At 44.7% G+C, this 16,780-nt stretch overlaps 1 protein-coding gene across 1 annotated transcript in view; it reads right to left on the bottom strand.

Annotated features, from left to right (window-relative positions):
• GTF3C3 (general transcription factor IIIC subunit 3) overlaps positions 1-14,774 on the bottom strand; it is a 33,129-nt gene extending 18,355 nt beyond the window's left edge. The window contains exons 1-9 of the mRNA XM_028751910.2: positions 14,578-14,774; positions 12,474-12,579; positions 10,816-11,003; positions 10,065-10,188; positions 8,540-8,731; positions 5,238-5,403; positions 4,143-4,290; positions 1,513-1,582; positions 217-320 (exon numbers count right to left, since the gene is read on the bottom strand). Of these exons, the coding sequence (XP_028607743.2) occupies positions 217-320; positions 1,513-1,582; positions 4,143-4,290; positions 5,238-5,403; positions 8,540-8,731; positions 10,065-10,188; positions 10,816-11,003; positions 12,474-12,579; positions 14,578-14,679 (1,200 nt within the window). The 5' untranslated portion in view covers positions 14,680-14,774. The remainder of the gene's footprint in view (positions 1-216; positions 321-1,512; positions 1,583-4,142; positions 4,291-5,237; positions 5,404-8,539; positions 8,732-10,064; positions 10,189-10,815; positions 11,004-12,473; positions 12,580-14,577) is intronic.
• Between the last annotated feature and the right edge of the window lie 2,006 nt (positions 14,775-16,780).

The raw sequence follows: 16,780 nt of genomic DNA, 5'->3' as shown, positions 1-16,780 counted from the left end.
GATAACCTTTACAAAGAAAACATTAAAATGAGAAACTGTCCACACAGCTAGTACAATTTGCCCAAGCTGCTCCTTGGATCCCAGATCATATTTTTATAGAAGCAAAAAAAAAAAAAAAAAAACCAACCCCACCCCTGTCTTTACTGTAACTTCATTGGAATCTCACTGACTCCCAAGAAAACCTCTCTGTTTTTCTTTATTCACTTTTGGACTTACATTGAGAGGCTCCAAGATGTTCAGGTGCACCAAGCATACCATAAGTTTCACCGTGATGTCTATGGGAACACCCTCAGGTATGGAACAGGTAACCTTTTCTGCAACTAGAAGATAATAGCAGGGGGTTTTTTCTAATGGGACCTAGGTTATATTTCCAGATTACTCCAATCCTTCACTTGGAGCTTTTACTACAACCAAGCAGTATATAAAGGTAAAGGGACCCCTGACCATTAGGTTCAGTTGTGGCCGACTCTGGGGTTGCGGCGCTCATCTCGCTTTATTGGCCGAGGGAGCCGGCGTACAGCTTCCGGGTTGTTGCCAGCATGACTAAGCCGCTTCTGGCGAACCAGAGCAGCGCACGGAAACGCCATTTACCTCCCTGCTGGAGCGGTACCTATTTATCTACTTGCACTTTGATGTGCTTTCGAACTGCTAGGTTGGCAGGAGCAGGGACCGAGCAACGGGAGCTCACCCCGTCGCGGGGATTCGAACTGCCGACCTTCTGATCAGCAAGTCCTAGGCTCTGTGGTTTAACCCACAGCGCCACCCGCGAGTATATATGCTTTGTTAAATAACCAATTTAAAAATGATTTTGCTTTTAGAGTACATGACAGAAGACAAAGTCCAGTTAAAACACTGATTCGGGATGGAGGGGAAGGGGAGAAACAGTTCAAATTCGTTATTAATAACATGATTATTAACTGGATTTTCTATCTATCCTGCCATCCCATGGCAGCTGAAAGTCAGTATCCCAATTGCATAAGGCAAGGTTTTGTAGCTGAAGGCAGCGCAGGAGCAGATCTCACATTTAGCTAGTAAATTGTGATGCCTGTTTTGCAGCAACTCAGTTAGTTAAAGGGAAATATCAGAAATTGAAGGACACTGAAATCCAGAAGGGTAGCTAAGTCACTCAAGGCACTTGAAATAAAATTTCCAAATGAAAACAACAAACAAACAGTTCCTTTCCTGCAAATGCTCTAAGGGTCTGATCTACTGCTCTATAAACAGGATGTCTCCATAACATAATTGGGCTTGCAATTCAATTTCCATCCCCCTACTCAAATAATAACAATGCTTCACCTAGCAGAGAATCATTGGCTCCAGTACAGATGTGCTGCCAAGTCGTTCGTTTTCCAAGGCATTTAAAAATAAAGGCAAAATATGAACCGACACAATGCCATTGTGAATCTAGTGGCATTATCTTCCAAGTCACACCAGAAAACCAGAATACGTGGGGAGATTATGTACCATTGGTGCAGCTCACTGCGGAAGGAACCGATAACCTTAGTACTGTACCTTGATTCTCTGAAGAATCGTTTGGTCCCTCTGTCTTCTCCAGTACAATTCCTGAAAAATCTGTAATGACCTAAAAAAAATAGAAAGCAATCATTGACATTTGAAAATAAAACCAGCTTTCCTGGGGCGGCGGGAAGCATCTTTAGGAGAGGGGGAAACTTTTTAAAATAAGGGCTTTTTCAACACTGGCTCCAGCCTGGTGGAACGCTCTGTCTCATGAGACCAGGGCCCTGCAGGATCTGATTTCTTTCTGCAGGGCCTGTAAGACAGAGTTGTTCCGCCTGGCCTTTGGCTTGGAGTCAATTTGATTCCCTGATTCCCTCCCCCTCTTTCTTTTTCCTTTCTCCTCCTGTGATGAGGCTGCCTTTTAATTGTTTTAATGATTTATGTTGTATTTTAATCTTGTTTTTAAGTTGTATTCATTCAACTCGTTTTTATTATTGGTCGTTAGCCGCCCTGAGCCTAGCCTTGGCTGGGGAGGGTGGGGTATAAATAATTTTTTATTATTAATTATTATTATTATAAAATGCATCTCTGGGTTATTTGTGGGGCATAGGAATTTGTTCATTCCCTCCCCCCCAAAAAAAAAAAATAGTCCGGCCCACCACATGGTCTGAGGGACAGTGGACCAACCCACGGCTGAAAAAGGTTGCTGACCCCTGTCTTAGATGGTTCTTAGATCCCTGCTCAGGCTCAATATAACTAAAGGACAGCAACCTTCCCTAAGCTCAGCCAAGAACGCTGTGCCAACGATGGAGAAAATAGAGATTTCGTCAAACTGTTACTGTTTTGACCATTCCATTTTCTTTGGAGCCTATCGCCTAGCTACACTGAAGAGGCCTGCGCCTGCCTATCTTTCACAGAACACAACTAGCTGCTTTTAGGTACTGTATGTGGCGAATGTCCACCACAGAACTCTGAGAAGAATAAACTGTTATAATCTATGGTGGCCATTGTATGCATGAAGAGAAAATCAGCCAGGAATGGCCATTGTGATTTATCTTGAATTGTTTTGTAGACAGGTGAAAAGGGATATAGGGAGACGTTTAAAGAACAGGAAAATTAGTCAGAGTCTTAATAAAGGAAGATTATATGTAATCGCATATTATGATGAGGGCTGATCTGAAGAGCCAAGTGATTTTGATTGGTTCAGGATGATGACACGGGGATGCAACTGTTAAGATTGGTGAACAGAAATCATGTGTGCGATCTGGAAGTGTATAAGAAACATTGCTTTGGATGTGGTTCTCTGCAGCCTTCCTCCTTATTTTTGAGGCTGCCCCAGAGTGCATTACCATTTCAATAAAGGCCTATCTTTTCACCTGGAGCCTGCCGCTTTCCTTTTGGGGTTTCTGGGAGGGATACCTCCAGTCTAGCAACCCTTTAAAAAATTTCTCCCAACACCAGCAAGGGCACAAAGTTAAGCGCTCCTCTCGACTATTGTACAACTCCTTCATCTGCATAATTACGAAAGCTCAAGAATATTCTGGAAGCTTCGCAACCACTTTCTGTTCAGCCTGTTTTGAATGGTCAGGAGTTAAGGCAGTACAGGAGGTTACAATAGTAAATTGGTTTTATTTTGGACACATTGCATTACCATATTTTTCGCTCCATAAGGCGCACCTGACCATAAGGCGCACCTAGTTTTCAGAGGGGGAAATCAAGAAAAAGCCTGTCCGCTTCTCGGGGCTGCTGGGGGAAGCCCGGGTTTCCCGCCCTGCTCCAAAGAGCAAAGCCAGCGGGATCCCGCTCGCCGTCCTGGCTTCCTCTTTAGCCGCCCGCAACCTCTCCGGCCGGGAGAGGCTGCGCGCGGCTATGGCAAAAGCCAAGACAGCCAGCGGGATGGATCCTGCTGGCTGTCCTGGCTGCTTTAGCTGGGTGCAACTGCGCACAGCTAAAGCAGCACCCTTTAAGGAGTGCGCGGCTCCTGCAGGCTTTTCTACGAGGAGGGAGAAGGGACTGGCGCGGCCAGTCAGTCCCTTCTCCCTCCTCAGGGAAAAGCCCGCAAGAGCTGCGTGGAGCTTGTGTGGGGCTTTTCCTGCCTGCCTCCCCCCTGCATTCGCTCCATAAGACGCACACACATTTCCCCTTACTTTTTAGAAGGGAAAAGGTGCGTCTTATGGAGTGAAAAATACAGTAATTGTTTAACGTATTGCTTGCTACCTGGCATCTTGGATGGCGAGTGTCAGGTACATACACCTCATATGCATAAAGCACTATTATACTGCTTCAACCATCATGGAGAATCCTGGGAACTGTAGTTTGTTATGGGCGCTGACCTCTCAGAACTACAATTCCCAGCATGCTTAACAAATTAAAGGACTCCGGATTCTCCATGACTGTTGTATAATAGTGCTTGAAAGGTATGGTGTGGATGTGACCCCAAGACCCTAAAAACAGGGGGGGGGGTATGGTCTGAAGGAATGCAAGGCCACCAATTTTCTGGAGCCATGAAAGTATGAGTCTGGCCAGTACCTGGATGACTGGCCACCTGGGAGGCCCACCTAGCTGCCTTGGACCCCAGGACACAAGAAGGGTAGGGTATAAATGCAAGGACAGATATAAATTTTGCCCCTTCCAATGTGCCTAACACAGCTAGCCCTTACAGGAAATTAATTTAACATGCTTACGGCCAAGGCTTTGTCATACTGTTTGTTAGAGATATACAGCTCGGCAGCTATATTGACATCTTCCATGGATACGAGGTTCTGGTGTTTACCAAAGGCTTCTTCCATTATCTCAATAGCAGCAGTGATGTCATTGGCCTCGTAATAGCTCCTATGGGAAACAGCAGTAAGGTAATATAGTTAAATGCAGGTAATAACTTGTTTTAAAAATTAAAAGGAAACATATAAAGCCGTTAGAGAATTTTCTAGGCAAGCCGTGAAGCAAAATGCCCCACCAGTAAAAAACACCTTCGTGCAAAGTATATGGAAGTAATGTTAAAATGTGTCCATCTTTACCGTTTGTGTCCCTAACATTTCACCAATTTCTGCAAATTTCCATCTAACGGTTATGACTTCAGCAATATCCATTTCTTTTTGCATGGGATTAGGCTTCTGTATAAAGCCATCTCCCTTAAAGCTCATTTCTATAAAACCATCGGAGGCAGTGAGAGATTTTACTTTCTTGGGCTCCATGATCACTGCAGATGGTGACAGCAGCCATGAAATTAAAAGACGCCTGCTTCTTGGGAGAAAAGCAATGACAAACCTAGACAGCATCTTAAAAAGCAGAGACATCACCTTACTGACAAAGGACCGTATAGTTAAAGCTATGGTTTTCCCAGTAGTGCCTGGCGTGCTGTGGTCCATGGGGTCACGAAGAGTCGGACACGACTAAACAACAACAACAAAGAAAACTGTCCCCACGCCAAAGGATCAGGGCATGGTTTTAGGGAACATGGCCCAGCCAGCTAAGCCGGCCCAACTCTGGTCAGTGCCCGGCTGGGAGACAACCTGGGAATCTCATGTATTCCTTGGGTTCTATTGTGCAAGAAATCTGACATGTAAATAATAAAGAGAACCATTCTGTTCTAACACCCTTGCACCCTCTTGTCATTTATACATTATCAAATGCTATTTTCTTCCCTCACCTGGTTTGTCTCAATCCCAAAAACTGGGGTCACCCTTGTTTGCCTCAAGAAGCACACACATTCTTGGGACAGCAGCAGCGATGCGACATTTCGCCTCGGCACGCTGTAAAATGTTTGACTAAATGCTTACTTTGCCATATCCCTAGCCAGATGCATAAAGCGATCCCCATCGAAAGGAGTTAGGAGATTTAAAATGCGTCTGTAGCCATCCATCGCCAGTTTATGTTCTCCCAGCTGCTCATAGAGACTCGATCGTTCCCACAAGTATCGCACATTGGTAGGGTCATACTTCAGAGCTATAAAAATAAGAAGAGGCATTATTATATTCAATAGTGTTATAATAATGATAATACCAAAACTAACATAACAAAACAATAGTAGTAATATATTATTATTATAATATTATTATTTATTACTATTACTATTCTTACTACTACTACTATTAACAACTCTGCCAAGACAAACAGGCACAAAATCAGATTTTTACAGCCCGAAGAAACTATTCTCATTATTTACTAAGTGGAAACACCTATTTTCAGAAGTGCTATAGCTCTGTGTATCAAATGCTGTGAGCTCACAAAGGTACCTGGACTTGTCTCCATTGGAAACAGAATTCTAGGTTTGGCAGACAGATTTGTCTGATCCAGCAAAGGACGTTCTTAGGCTCCAGTGCAATTTATGGCAGCTGGTTTTTCTTTCTCACACATGTAATATTGCATCTCTTTGCATCACTATAATCATCTTTCTTGCCGTATTTCATTTTTTTAAGAAATAGAAATAAAGGTTTATAGAAGAATGCTGACCCACTAGAACACAGTCAAGTTTATTTTTAAAAATAATTTTGATTAAAGATTTTCCTGATTTACAAAAGTACGTGCATTGTCTCCTTTTTCAGGTTTTAGAGTCTTTTCTACAGATCAGTTATATTTGTTGTGAGACATTATTGTTGCATACAGTATAACGTTGTGGTTTCAAACTATCATGCAGCCTATCAGTAATTCTTGAAATTATGAAGTTGCTATCAAGGATTAGCTCTCATGGGTCATTTTATCAGAACACCAAGAGGAATGATTTGATGATACCGTATTTTTCACACCATAGGACGCACTTTTTCCCTCCTAAAAAGCAAGGGAAAATGTGTGTGCGTCCTATGGAGCGAATGCAGGCTTTCGCTGAAGCCTGGAGAGTGAGAGGGGTCGGTGCGCACCGACCCCTCTCGCTCTCCAGGCTTCAGGAAGCTATCCGCTAGCAGTGGGAGACCCAGCTCTCCCAGGGCTAGCGGACCACTGCGCTAATCCAGAAGCTTGGGGCATGCGGAGCTCAGCGCACCCCAAGCTTCTGGGTGCCGGCAAGGTCTCCGCTAGCCCTGGGAGAGCCGCGCGATGGCTAGCGGAGACCTTGCCGGCGCCCAGAAGCTTGGGGCGCGCTAAGCTCCGCACGCCCCAAGCTTCGGGATTAGCGCTCCGCTAGCCGTGTCTAGGCTGCGGATAGCAGCCTGCTTCCCGGAGCGTCGGGCGCCCTGAAAGCAGAGCTCCCGGCGCTTCGGGAACACATCCGCAGCGTGGGGACCCTTGCAGGAGCTCCCCGCAAGGCTCCCCACGCTGCGGATAGCAGCCTGCCGCCCGGCGGGTGGGGCGCCCTGAAGCAGAGCGCCCCTCACGCCAGGCATACATCCGCAGCGTGGGGAGCCCTGCAGCAGTTCCCCACAGGGCTCCCCACGCTGCGGATAGCAGCCTGCTTCCCGGAGCGTCGGGCGCCCTGAAAGCAGAGCGCCCGGCGCTTCGGGAACACATCCGCTGCGTGGAGAGCCTTGCAGGAGTTCCCCGCAAGGCTCCCCACGCTGCGGATAGCAGCCTGCCGCCCGGCGCGGGGGGCGCCCTGAAGCAGAGCGCCCCTCGCACCAGGCATACATCCGCAGCGTGGGGAGCCCTGCAGCAGTTCCCCGCAAGGCTCCCCAAGCTGCGGATAGCAGCCTGCCGCCCGGCGGGTGGGGCGCCCTGAAGCAGAGCGCCCCGCGCACCAGGCATACATCCGCAGCGTGGGGAGCCCTGCAGCAGTTCCCCGCAAGGCTCCCCAAGCTGCGGATAGCAGCCTGCCGCCCGGCGGGTGGGGCGCCCTGAAGCAGAGCGCCCCGCGCGCTAGGCAGACATCAGCCAGCCCCACAAGCTCGGGGGACAACAGGGAGGCGCAGCGCCACTATCCCGCTGTTCCTCGACCTGGTTCGGTTTCCCTGACCTGCTTTTGGGGGGGAAATAAAGGGAAAAAATTTTTCCTTTATTTCCCCCCCAAAAAACTAGGTGCGTCCTATGGTCCGGTGCGTCCAATCGTGCGAAAAATACGGTAAGTCTTGTTACTTCTTAGCTAAACCAGCTAAGCTGTTAAACTAGCTTGCATATAAATACATTGGGTGTGGTTTACCCCTCAGCAGAAGCCTTGGAAAAGGACTTGCTTGTGAGACATGGCTCCCCGCCCCATCTCACTTGTGCATTTCCCCCCCCACACACACACACAACCCGAAATCTGATTCGAGAGGCATTGGGAGAATCATCCAAAGTGTGCCAGTGAAAATAGGTGCCTTTCTCCGCTTTCCCGGGAAGGTAGGCAGGGGGAGCAAAGACTTTCGCCCCCCGCCCGCCTTCAGAAGAGCTCCAGGACCTCTTCTGAAGGCCGGCGGGGGGCAAAAGTCTTTGCTCCCCCCGCCTGCCTTCAAAAGCCGCCCGGGACAGCGGAGAAACGCGCTGCCTTTCTCCGCTCTCCCGGGAAGGCAGGCAGGGGGGAGCAAAGACTTTCGCCCCCCGTCTGCCTTCAGAAGAGGACCAGGACCTCTTCTGAAGGCCGGCGGGGGGCAAAAGTCTTTGCTCCCCCCGCCTGCCTTCAAAAGCCGTCCACGATAGCGGGAAGCGCTTCCCTGCTATCCCGGACTGCTTTTAAAATGCTGGCGGTGGAAGGAGATATTTGATACTTATCAAAAGGATGGAAGGAAGTTCAGATTGTGTGTTTTTCTTTTTTCGGATGAGTGTTTTTTCTTTTTTTTTCTTTTCTCTTTTCTTTGTAATTTTCTCTTTGTATTTTCTTATATGTCTGTTTTTGTGTATAACTTCAATAAAAATGCATTTAAAAAAAATAAAATAAAATAAAATGCTGGCGGTGGGGAGCAAAGCCTTTCGGCCCCCGCCGGCCTTCCTGGACCTCTTCTGAAGGCCGGAGGGGGGGAAAGGCTTTGCTCCCCACCGCCAGCATTTAAAAGAGGTCCCCGGAGATTTCCCTATGGGCTTTCTTCTTGCGAAGCAAGCCCATAGGGAAATTCGTCTTGCGAAGCAACTCGCAAATGGAAAACCCTTTCGTCTTGCGGGTTTTCCGTCTTGCGAGGCATTCGTCTTGCGGGGCACCACTGTAAAGGATGTTCTGTTTCTTAAAAATCCATTTCTTTACCTTTTCCATAGCAGAAGATAGCCTGCTTAATATTGTCTTGCTCAAGAGACATTTCAGCTAGCCTAACCCACTCTTCCGTGTCGCTGGGATTTAAGTGAGCGGCAATCAATTCAAATTGCAACGATTTCTCCATGTCTCCTTGGTCTTCATAAATCATGGCGAGAGTTGAGAATGGTTCATAAGCAAGAGGTGCTGCTCAGATCAAAAACAGAAACATGTTAGCATTTTAAAGAAACTCATCTCTCTGTATAACATTAGTACATACAACCAGGACTGAACATATTCTGCCGCTGCTCAAACATTCCTTGTCTACTAATTTGTTTCTGAATGCAATTCAAAGTGCTGGTTTTGACCTGTAAGCCAAGGTGTGAGACTCAGAAAGAATCTGAAGGTCTTATATATATACCCGCCAAATTGTTAAGATCATCACCTGAAGCCCTGAGGAGTTAAGTGCTGTTAGGTGCTGTTTTGCAGCATTTCCTCTTCTGGATGCCCAGCCTTGAGAAGAAGTGGTTAATTACCTGTGACAACCATTTCCCAAACCTGTTTGCTTACATTATTATCTCTTTTTTTGCACCAGATGAAAATATTTTGTTTACGTTATCTCAAAGCAACATTTTTATTTGCTGTTTTGTGCTCCATTTTGAAATGTTTTAAAGTTATCAGTCTCTTCAGATTTTTTAGATTGTGATTTTGTTTCAAATAAGTGTTGTTAGCTACCTGAAGACCATATGGTTGAAAGGCTGGATAAAAATGTTTTTAACAATAAGTAGTTCACAGATGGGACTACAGACTGGTGCATTATAATATGGCAAGACAACCTAAGTCAGTTCCTGTTTCTTATCCTAGAATATATGACTAAAGAACATACATAAGAAGAAATCTGTGTAAAGTCAATTAAAAAATTTGTAAGGTTGTGCAGAAAACTCGCCCCCCCCCCCAAAAAAAATGCACACACACCAACTAGAGGTTTTAAACTCAGTTTCTTCTTAAGGTAATCTCTGGGAAAGGTATCCAATTAAATATAGGAAGCTATAGGCAGAAAATAAAACTGAAAAGTCCTAGATTATCTGTAGGTGCTCACAGCATGCTACTGACGATCTCCTTAGATCCTAACCAATATAATTAGGTAAGCCAATAAAATATATGCTAAACAAAGAAAGATGTCCAAACACAGTACAGTGGTACCTTGGTTTATGAACTTTATCCGTTCCAGAAGTCCTTTCTTAAACCAAGGTGTGCTTTCCCATAGCAGTGGGGGCCTCAATTTACATTCAACAGGAAGTGGAACATGTTCTGCTTCCAAGGCAAAGTTCACAAACCAAAACACCTACTTCTGGGTTTGCAGCGTTCTTAATCCAAGTTGTTCATAAACTAAGCTGTTCTTAAACCAAGGTACCACTGTATCTGCTGCTAATGTTTACACTCATATACACTGCACCATATGTATTAAATTTATTTCATTGGCCCTTTCAAGTTGTCGCCAGTTCAAAAACATCACTCAACACCCCTCCCCAAACAATACCTTGTCTTATGATTTCCATGCACATCAGAATGGCTTCTTCATGCTCGCCTCGAGCAAACCTGATGTTTGCTTCACCCATGAGGCCTCTAAGGGCACGGGGCAATTTACTGCGGGGACGTTTTTCCTAGTAAAAAGATTACCAGTTTTTTTATTTCAATAAGGCGACTAGACACTAGAGTTCCAACTTGCATTATGTTGCAACTTGCAACAATATGTACATTATTCTTTTCCTAAAAAGAATGTTGCATGAACCAAGAGTATCCCTTAATGAAATTCTGGTATTTTGGTATGACGCCATAAATTACTCAGAAAACGAAACAAAAATTTAGGGTTATTCTCCCCGCCACCAGCCCCACCTTAATCAGACTCCTGCAATCAGCATTCATTTCTTAAAACGTGAACGTATCAGGCTCAGGGGAGATGTTATATGAAAAAACCTCCATTGGGAAATTAATATTAGATACTGTGGCCTGACCACATCTGAGTCATACGCAACAATTAGTAACTTCGGGGGGGGGGGGGTTGAGAATTCCCCTCAGAATACAGAACGAATTCTATGGAGCTGAAATGACTATCAGAATACATGTCAAGTAAGACAAAAATATATACAACAGTTGTGTGAGAAGCCCCCTTTTATCTCTTGTGGACATTTCTCGCTGAATTGGAGTATCTCTTTCAAAGTGTAACTTTCACCGCTGCATTTCAGCAATAGCCAAGTCCCCTGGAGGTTCTTCAGTCTGAAAACACTTGCCTTCATCATTTTCTTCGTCTCTCTGTTAAGCACCATCTCCAGGGCAAAAACATCTCCTGCTGTGGGCTGTTCAGAGATCTCTTCGTCTTCATCCTCTTCTTCCTCATCCTCTTCTTCCTCTTCATTCTCTCCCATCATAGAAGCAAAAACTCGATGGACAGATTTACTGACTCCATCTGATGTCTCTTCTGGTTGGGAGGGAGAAAAGGTTACAATGTTCTCCAATGAGAAATCATGCAACATTACCTCCTCTCAGGAATCTTTCCCTATTTAAGAACATTTTCTTCTTTTTTAAAAAAAAAAAAAGTTGCACAAATTGACTGCAACTGACACTTCCTACAATCTGCTGCCATCAATTCCACAGACTCACGGAAGTTATTGGAAGTGCCTGTATTTGAGGAAATTGCCACATTGCATTCGTGTAGGTCCTACCACACCAGGGCTAGGAATATGGGTAATAGTAGGGAAGAAATTGCTCCCTTTGCTTGAAAAATATTATTTGTATACAGCCTGAGCCATTAAGTCCGTTTCAATAATTACAGTGGGATCAAAGGGCCCACTGATATATTTTCTAAGTCTGTGAAAATAATGGAGAAGCCAATTACTAGAAACAGTGATCGAACCAACAAATATCTATTTCATGAAACATACCGTACTTTTCCGTGTATAAGACTAGGGTTTTTTTACTGAAAAATTATGTTTAAAATAGGGGGTCATCTTATACATGGGTAGTGCCTAGTGGGGACGTGGGATTGGTTGATGCCGTGAGCCGGAGATGGTCTACAGCGTGCTATTGGTGTCTGCAGCAAGGGGCGGGCAATAGGCTGCTTCTGCCGGCAAGGTGACAGATGTTAGGAGGCTGTTGCGACGTGTGTGAGTGTTAGCGTTGGCCAGGCGGGTGAGTGATTTTCGGCAATCCCCCCCTAAAAAACAACTCTCTGCAATCTTCCGCAAAAAAGCTCAACAAGTCTGGTTAATCTCTCCTCATTTTCTTAATTTTTAGTCCCCAAAAATAGGGGCGTGTTATACATGGGGGCATGTTATACACAGAAAAGTACGGTAACAAGATCTTTTGTGACTGAATCTCCAAACAATCTGGTTCTATGGTTCTCCAAACAACCTGGTTCTTTCGGCTATAGTCAATAACAAGTAATGCCTTCATCACCAGTAGCTGAAAACAACTTGGCACCTGAAAGCAAGCCTAAGAAGACCCACCCCCACTCCAGTCTTATAAGAAAATCAGTGAATAGCCTGGAAGCATCAAATGCTGTGGCATTGTTGGTTAAGGGTTCACGTAGAAGTATTCTCTACTACACATTGAACAGCAGTGATTGAACCTGGGTCCTTTTGTATACAAAGCATGTACCAGCAAACATTGTTTCTCTCGCACAAATCATTATAGGGAAGCCAAGAACAAACCTTGACTTTGGATCATGATTTGCTTGGAGAAAAATAAACCATAAGCACTGGCTGGTACATTAGTCTAAGCAAGCTGCTCCTTGGTTTGTTTTCCTGCTTGCCTAAAGGAGAAGCAAAGCAGGAGAGCTTGCACACTCAATATTTTGCTTAACAATGCTTAATGTTACACCTAAAAGCTACCACTGAGCAGGTATGGCATTTTTAAATCCTTCCAGTTAAACATTTCGTTTAACATGTACCTTCTGCTTCATTGTGACCCTGAGGTCCAACAGATGGTCCTTGTGCAGATGTAGAAGGAGCGTCAGGATCTTCTACATTTTCTTCAGTAAGTGCATTTTCTCCATCCTGTAAAGATCGGCAAAATGCGATGAAGAGAAAATATGAACTTTATAACATTACTGTCAATATGGAATGCAATTCCAAAACAATTTACCTGCATAGGTGATGGGACTGATTGTGGGCAATTATTTGGTTTGCTGTTGTACAATTGAATCAGGGACTGTTATTCAAAATTACTGGTAAATTGAAACTCATTTATCAAAGGTATACATTGGACACGCTGGAATAAATTGTTCCATTGAAATTGTGAACAAAAATTTGTAGTGAACTACTTCCAGGAAATATATATGGGTAAGACATACACATTTCCCTTTTCCACCTCTTTCATGGTATAGTTGCTGGGGTTTTTTGCTCCCCAGAATAAATCATATAAGCTTACGTATCAATAGTCTTTAAGACGGTTGTATGAATGTAGCCCTACAAATTTTTAAACACACATTATTCTACTCCACTGTATATCATTAAAAACTTGTACACTCAGTACTTTTTTCTGGGGGGACACAGGAGTATGCATACCCCTAAACATTTTGTGAATCCAAGTTTGGCCTCATTGAGAGGTATTTCAATATGAGAAGGAAAATGAGAGTACCCCTAAACGTTTTTTTAGAAAAAAGCACTGGGTACACTAGTGTAGCTAGTTGCCTTAACCTATGTGAAAAAAATAACATGAGACTTGCCATACAGATTTCTGTTTCCAAGACAAAACCCATATGCTTGAGATCCAGTCCATTATCTTTGATACACACATAAATTGGTAAGCATCTTGCCTCCCCTCTTAACCAAAAGTTTTTGATCCTAGAATACTATATTCGCTTCTGGATAGTGTGTTGTGTATTTTGTCTATTCAGCATATTGAATTATTGCTATTCATATGTATATCTGTATGGGGAATATCTAGTTACCTTTCATTCTCTCCCCCCCCCCACACAGCAGAACAGTTAAACTACCACTTTTTATCTACTTTAAAAATTAAAACTACATTTGCCCACTTAGGCTGGGAAAAACTGGAGGCTCACTTTCTGCTAGACTCAGTTGCAACAAACAAATCAGCACAGTCCACCACCCCGTGTATTGCACTTAATACAGAGTATCATAAACAGTGCCTTGTATCAAGGTTTCCCAACTATTCAGTTATATTATCCTAAAAAGCCAGAACCCAAAAGCTATCACTTTGCTTGCAGTCAGATAAATAAGATACTTCAAATTAAATCACCCAGTTGGGGTGGGTAGCTGGGCAAAAAGCAGGTGGTTGTAATCAAGGCACTTAATGCAATCAGAGCTGTGAGTGAGTGTATTTTTCTAATCCTTTCAATGTGTGTTCCTAGCAGATGAAGTGGGATTTGAAAACCACTCTGTAATTGCCAGTATAAAAACAGGAGTCGTTATCCCAAAGTACAAGTGTGCAACTTTGTATCTGTAATGCAGATAATTGAAAAAAGTATGATGGATACAATGCATTTCAGGAAAATTTATAATCTATCTTAAAAACCATTGTAAACAGCCAAAATCCGTTCAAGGGATTGGAATAACACTTGCAAAATATTTGGATCATTATAAAAGATGCAGGAGGAAATAAGTAACAATAGGACCCACAAAGCAGAAGAGGGAAGTCCAGGAGATTATGTGGAATCTTGTTTCTATATTTTATGTTAATTTGTGATAGTAAAAAATTAATTTGAAAAATCCACAAATAAATAAATTTACCAAAAAATCATCATCATCGCCCTTTCCCCCCACCGCCGGTTTTTGGGGGACGGTGGTTTCGCGGGGTTTTATTGCAAGGCTTGCTTGCAAACGACGGTCTGCCTTGAGCGACTTTAAAAGTTCCCACGATAGCTGAAAATATTGAGGGAGGGGACTCGGGGATAGAAGCGAGGAGTCCACCCCGCCAAAAAAACCAACACACCCCAACCAAAACACGAGAAGAGAGCGCCATGAAGGGAATTGACCCCTTTCTTTCTCCTCAGCTGCAGATGGCGGGGGGGGGGTGTCGTGAAATCTCACCTTCCTCTCTCGGCTTTTGCGCTCTTCCCTGCGCCTCTCAAACTCCTCGAAGGAGATTTTCCCTTCCAGGTACTCGATAAGTTCGGGGCTGAACCCCGACATTTTTGCAGCGGGGGCGAAGGAAGCAACAATCCAGAAAGCCTTGTTTCTGCAAAGAGCGAGGAGGCTGGGGGAGTTATTAATGCGAGGGACCAAACGGTCCGGCACTTAAAATAGTCCGGGCTGAAACAAGGAAGGACGCCGGGGGCGTGGAGGACGCTGCGCATGCGCCAATATTGCACGTGAAGGCAGTCGTTTCACGCAGTTCTGTAAACCTGCGCTAGGAAGAGAGAAAAGGGCATCTATTCTCTGCCCTGGGAGGGTGGGAACGTCAGTAGCATATCGTGATCAACGTTTATATTACTGAAGCTTGGTGTTTGGAAGAGAATGGCCACCTTTTCCCCCGGGCAGAAATGACCTGACCTGGGCAGAAATGTTACACGTCGTGATTTTGTTGTTGTTTAGTCGTGCTACTCTTATGAAGATTTTTGCAAAATGCCTTCTCTTTACAGTCAGCCATAAACAGGGCTATCAATGCTGGTAGAGGTTAAGGGTGACAGTGAAGATGAAGAAGAAGAAGAAGAAGAAGAAGAAGAAGAAGAAGAAGAAGAAGAAGAATTAATACCTCACTGATCTGGCTGGGTTGCCATCTATCTATTCTAAGTCAGCTCTGCTGGTTGTTAAGTTCTTGGCCCCATTCATGGTGGGATGAAAGTTAAATTTGTTGTTGTTATTTAGTCGTTTAGTCATGTCCGACTCTTCGTGACCCCATGGACCAGAGCAGGCCAGGCACTCCTGTCTTCCACTGCCTCCCACAGCTTGGTCAAACTCATGCTGGTAGCCTCAAGAACACTGTCCAACCATCTCGTCCTCTGTCGTCCCCTTCTCCTTGTGCCCTCCTTGTGATCTTTCCCAACATCAGGGTCTTTTCCAGGGAGTCTTCTCTTCTCATGAGGTGGCCAAAGTATTGGAGTCTGATTTTCAGCGTCTGTGCATGCACAGAAGCACCTAACATGCTCTGTTACTTCCAGGTCACCACAGAGCGCAACCCGAAAATACTTAACCTGAAGCAGATAGGTAGCCGTGTTGGTCTGCCATAGTCAAAACAAAAAAAATTCCTTCCAGTAGCACCTTAAAGACCAACTAAGTTAGTTCTTGGTATGAGCTTTCGTGTGCATGCACACTTCTTCAGATACTTCTTCAGGTATCTGAAGAAGTGTGCATGCACACGAAAGCTCATACCAAGAACTAACTTAGTTGGTCTTTAAGGTGCTACTGGAAGGAATTTTTTTTTGTTTTAACCTGAAGCTACTTCAACCCGAGGTATGACTGTATATCCCAACCTCTCCTTAAAAGAGTTTAAGGTGACACACATGCTTCTCCACTCTCCCCCCCTTACAGCAACCCTGTGAGGTAGGATTAAGCCAAGAGGCAGTGACTGGCCCAAGTTCACCGACTGATCTTCATTGGGATTTGAACCCTGGTCTCCCAGGTCCTAGACTGATACTCTAACCACTACACCACACTGACTTGTTGTTTCAGAGGGCAGGAGACAACTGAGTTACTAAGGCTAGGAGGAGGAGTGAAAGGGCAATACGGATAGAGAGGCAAGGATGGCCAAGCCATGGGCAGCTCTATTGTTGTTTAGTCATTTAGTCATGTCCGACTCTTCGTGACCCCATGGACCAGAGCACGCCAGGCACTCCTGTCTTCCACGGCTTGGTTAACCTCATGTTCGTAGCTTCGAGAACACTGTCCAACCATCTAGTCCTCTGTCGTCCCCCTCTCCTTGTGCCCTCCATCTTTCGCAGCATCAGGGTCTTTCCCAGGGAGTCTTCTCTTCTCAAGAGGTGCCCACTCAGGGCTGATTTCCTTCAGAATGGAGAGGTTTGATCTTCTTGCAGTCCATGGGACTCTCAAGAGTCTTCTCCAGCACCATAATTCAAAAGCACCCATTCTTTGGCCATCAACCTTCTTTATGGTACAGTTCTCACTTCCAGACATCACTATTGGGAAAACCATATGTTTAACTTTACGGACCTTTGTTGGCAAGGTGATGTCTCTGCTTTTTGAGATTCTGTCTGGGTTTGTCGTTGCTTTTCTCCCAAGGAGCAGGCGTCTTTTAATTTCGTGGCTGCTGTCACCATCTGCAGTGATCATGGAA

This window comes from Podarcis muralis, chromosome 1 (genome assembly GCF_964188315.1).
Source record: "Podarcis muralis chromosome 1, rPodMur119.hap1.1, whole genome shotgun sequence".
Lineage (NCBI taxonomy): Eukaryota > Metazoa > Chordata > Lepidosauria > Squamata > Lacertidae > Podarcis > Podarcis muralis.
Note: the sequence above shows the minus strand (reverse complement) of the source record. Positions and strands in the feature narration are given on the sequence as shown.